General features: G+C 52.7%; 1 protein-coding gene across 1 annotated transcript; it reads right to left on the bottom strand.

Moving 5' to 3' along the window:
- Window positions 1-936: 936 nt before the first annotated feature.
- CCL21 (C-C motif chemokine ligand 21) lies at window positions 937-2,084 on the bottom strand. Its single transcript, XM_032396843.1, has 4 exons — window positions 1,962-2,084; window positions 1,747-1,867; window positions 1,476-1,658; window positions 937-1,381 (listed from the first exon to the last, which is right to left on the bottom strand). Exons 1-4 carry the CDS (start codon window positions 2,026-2,028, stop codon window positions 1,348-1,350), a joined length of 405 nt encoding a protein of 134 aa, XP_032252734.1. The 5' UTR covers window positions 2,029-2,084; the 3' UTR covers window positions 937-1,347.
- Window positions 2,085-3,345: the final 1,261 nt, after the last annotated feature.

Raw genomic sequence — 3,345 nt, 5'->3', positions numbered from 1 at the left:
ATCGAGCCCCGCATCGAGCCCCGCATCGAGCCCCGCATCGAGCCCCGCATCGAGCCCCGCATTGGGCTCCCTGCTCGGCGGGAAGCCTGCTTCTCCCTCTGCTACTCCCCCTGCTTGTGTTCCCTCTCTCGCTGTGTCTCTCTCTTCAAATAAATAAAATCTTAAAAAAAAAAAAAAAGAGTCTTTTTTTGAGAGGACACTGATTTACATCTGAATTCTGGGGTTCTGAATACCTGCCAGAGGTTAAAGGGGCTTGGTCTCCAGAGGTTAAAGGGGTTAAAGTACCCTAGGGGAGGAAAGAAGGGAAGGGGAGGAGGCTCTCCCAACTGGAAGGAAGCTGAGGGAGTCAAGAAGCCCAGATTGGAATAAAGACGCACACAGCCCTATTAAACAAAGAGGGACCCAACTTCTCTGATTAGGGCAGAAGGGAATCCTCTCGGATGTTTGGGAAGGGATCCCAGGGCTGGAACTGTGCTATAGGGTAGGTTTAGTAGAACTTGAGTTTGCCTGTGTTACAGGTCTCCCTTCCAAAGAAGGACTTGGGAGTTCACATTCGGAAGGCCCCCAGGGAAAGTAGAGGCAGTCCCAGGCAGAGCTAGGAAAAGATCTGGAGGCCACCCCTGGAGTGAGAGAATGCTGAATACAATCAGGAAAGGACTCTCTTCAGGGTCTCAGAGGCCCGCAGAGCCTTTGGGGATGTGTGCTGTGGGTCCACCATCTCTCACTGACAGGGATTTCTCAGAGACCAGGGGCAGCCCAGCTCCCTTCTACTGCCAAGGTAGCTGGGGTGGGGGGAGGGGTGGGCAAAGAAACTCTTGGAGTAGGTGAGAAAATAGAATTTGCCAGGTTTAGTTCTTGGCTGGGACCCCAGAGTGTGTGACCCCACCCTGTAGTGACACTGGCTTCCCCATGGACACAAACACACAGAACAGATATTTGCGTGGGAGGCTGGAACGGGTTTTTATTGTTAGGTAGAAATCATATTTACAAGGAAGCAGTGGGTGCAGTGGGAGCAGGGTCAGGTCCAGAGGGTCTTGGGTGACCTTTCCTCAGAGGGGACAGTCCTGCTGCCTCCTCTCATGCTTTCTGGGAGACTATCCCTCCTCTGCCTTTCTGGGCCTGGCCTGGTGTGGGCAACTCAGCCATGCGGGATAGGGCTGGGAATACAGAAGGGATGGTTGAAGCAGGAGAAGGGGTGAGGCAAGGCCAGCATGAGGTGGTTGCTCTGGGGCCCCTGGGGCCCCTGAGTCCACCCTTTCTCCTAGCCCACTTCTTGCTCCTTGGATCAGGGCTCCAAGCCCTGGTGAGGCTGGTGGGGGCCTCCTGGGCTCCAGGCTGGTCACTGGGCTATGGACCCTTTTGGGTCTGTGGCTGTTCAGTCCTGGGAGGGTAGAAGAGGGGAGGGGCTTGAAGGGCTGAGCGAGGCTCCCTTTTGCTTCCCTCCCCTCACCCCCCTGTCCCTTTAGCTTCCTCACCTCTTACAGCCTTTGGAGCCCTTTCCCTTCTTGCCAGACTTGGGAGCCCCCTTGTCCTTCTTACAGCCCTGGACTTGTTTCTGTGGGGCCGGTGGCTGGTCCAGACGCTGCATCAGCTGCTGCACCCAGGTCTCTTTAGGGTCTGCACACAGCTCTGGTTGAGAGCGCTTCCGAGGTGAGAACCTGGGGGTTGGGCATTAGCAAGCCTGTCCTAGTCTTGCCCACCAGGCCCTCCCCACTCAGCTGCACCCACCTTCTTGCACTCACTCACAGGATGGCCGGGATGGGGCAGCCCAAGCTTGGCTCCTGCTTCCGGTAGCTGCGGACAACCCGGGCGGGAATCTTCCTTAGGCTGTACTTGAGGCAACAGTCCTGTGCCCCTCCGTCACTGCCTGCAGGGTGGGGTTTACAGGGAGCCGGGGCTTCTTGTAGGCTCCCACCCAGGCCTCCCCTTATCCCCATCCTCGGCCACTCCCTCCTTGGTACCTTGGGTCCAGGGGATGCAGAAGGCCAGGACCAGGACAAGGAGGCTCAGAGCCAGTGACTGAGCCATGGCTGTGGTAGCGGGTGAGTGTGAGGCCAGAGCGGTGCGCGAGGTGGACAGCTGCAAGTTGGGGGTCCGTGTGTCGGCTAGGACTGGACTGTTGCCTATTTATGCAGGCAGACACTTTCACTTCCTCCATCCCCAGTCACTCTGTCCAGGCAAGAATAGGGATCTCCCTCCTTTTCCTTCCTGAAAGGCAGATCCTGTCCTGGCACCCAGCCTCACTAGTATGCGGAAACAAAAACTTCACACGGCTCATCAGGCTCATCAGGGTCCCAAGCCGCCTGAGTCTTTCTCCTCAATATCAGTTGAATCTGTCAGGCCCTCTTTTTAATTTTATTTTATTTATTTTTTATTTTTTAATTTTTTTAAATTTTTTATTTTTTTTTTAAAGATTTTATTTATTTGACAGAGAGAGACACAGCGAGAGCGGGAACACAAGCGGGGGAGTGGGAGAGGGAGAAGCAGGCTTCCCGCTGAGCAGGGAGCCCGATGCGGGGCTCGATCCTAGGACCCTGGGATCATGACCTGAGCCGAAGGCAGATGCTTAACGACTGAGCCACCCAGGCGCCCCTTATTTTATTTTTTTAAAGATTTTATTTACTTATTTGACAGAGAGAGACACAGCGAGAGAGGGAACACAAGCAGAAGGAGGGTCAGAGGGAGAAGCAGACTCCCCGCCGAGCAGGGAGCCTGATGCGGGGCTCCATCCCAGGACCCCAGGATCATGACCCGAGCCGAAGGCAGACGCTTAACAACTGAGCCACCCAGGCGCCCATGTCAGGCCCTCTTTCTACCTTTCGCCACTGTCTTGGTGCAGGCCTCCCCACCGCTCCCCTGGAATGTTCCCCAGGAAGATTGCCTCTTCACTACATGCCAGGTTCCACACTCTCCCCATCCTTCCAGCAGGCTGAGGACTGTTCCTAAAATGCACATCTGATTATTGGACTGTAAGGATTCTTTCTCTGTTCTGGACAATAGACCCTTATCAGATATATGATTTGTAAAAATTTCCTCCCTTTCTGTGGGTTTTCACTCTCTTGATAGTGTCCTTTGATACACAGAATTTTAAAATTTTGATGAAGTCCAATTTATCTATTTTTCTGTTGCCTGGGCTTTTGGTGTCATATTTAAGAAACCATTGTCAAATCCAAGGCCATGAAGATTTCCCTTTGTTTTTTTCCCCCAGCTTTATTGAGGTATAACTGAAAAATAAAATTGTATGTATTTAAAATGTTACAATGTGATGATTTCATATAGGTATACATTGTGAAATAATTACCACAATCAAGTTAATTAATACCTCCATCACTTCACATAGTGACC

This window comes from Phoca vitulina, unplaced genomic scaffold (genome assembly GCF_004348235.1).
Source record: "Phoca vitulina isolate PV1807 unplaced genomic scaffold, GSC_HSeal_1.0 scaffold94, whole genome shotgun sequence".
NCBI classification, from domain to species: Eukaryota; Metazoa; Chordata; class Mammalia; order Carnivora; family Phocidae; genus Phoca; species Phoca vitulina.
The sequence above is the reverse complement of the archived record's forward strand: the minus strand, read 5'-3'. Positions and strand labels throughout refer to the sequence as shown.

Coding starts and splice junctions, on each gene's coding strand:
- CCL21 (XM_032396843.1), bottom strand. CDS start 2,028: ATGGCTCAGTCACTGGCTCTGAGCCTCCTTGTCCTGGTCCTGGCCTTC. Junction 1,868..1,961: donor CTGCATCCCCTGGACCCAAG/GTACCAAGGAGG, acceptor CCCACCCTGCAG/GCAGTGACGGAGGGGCACAG. Junction 1,659..1,746: donor TGCCCCATCCCGGCCATCCT/GTGAGTGAGTGC, acceptor CCCAACCCCCAG/GTTCTCACCTCGGAAGCGCT.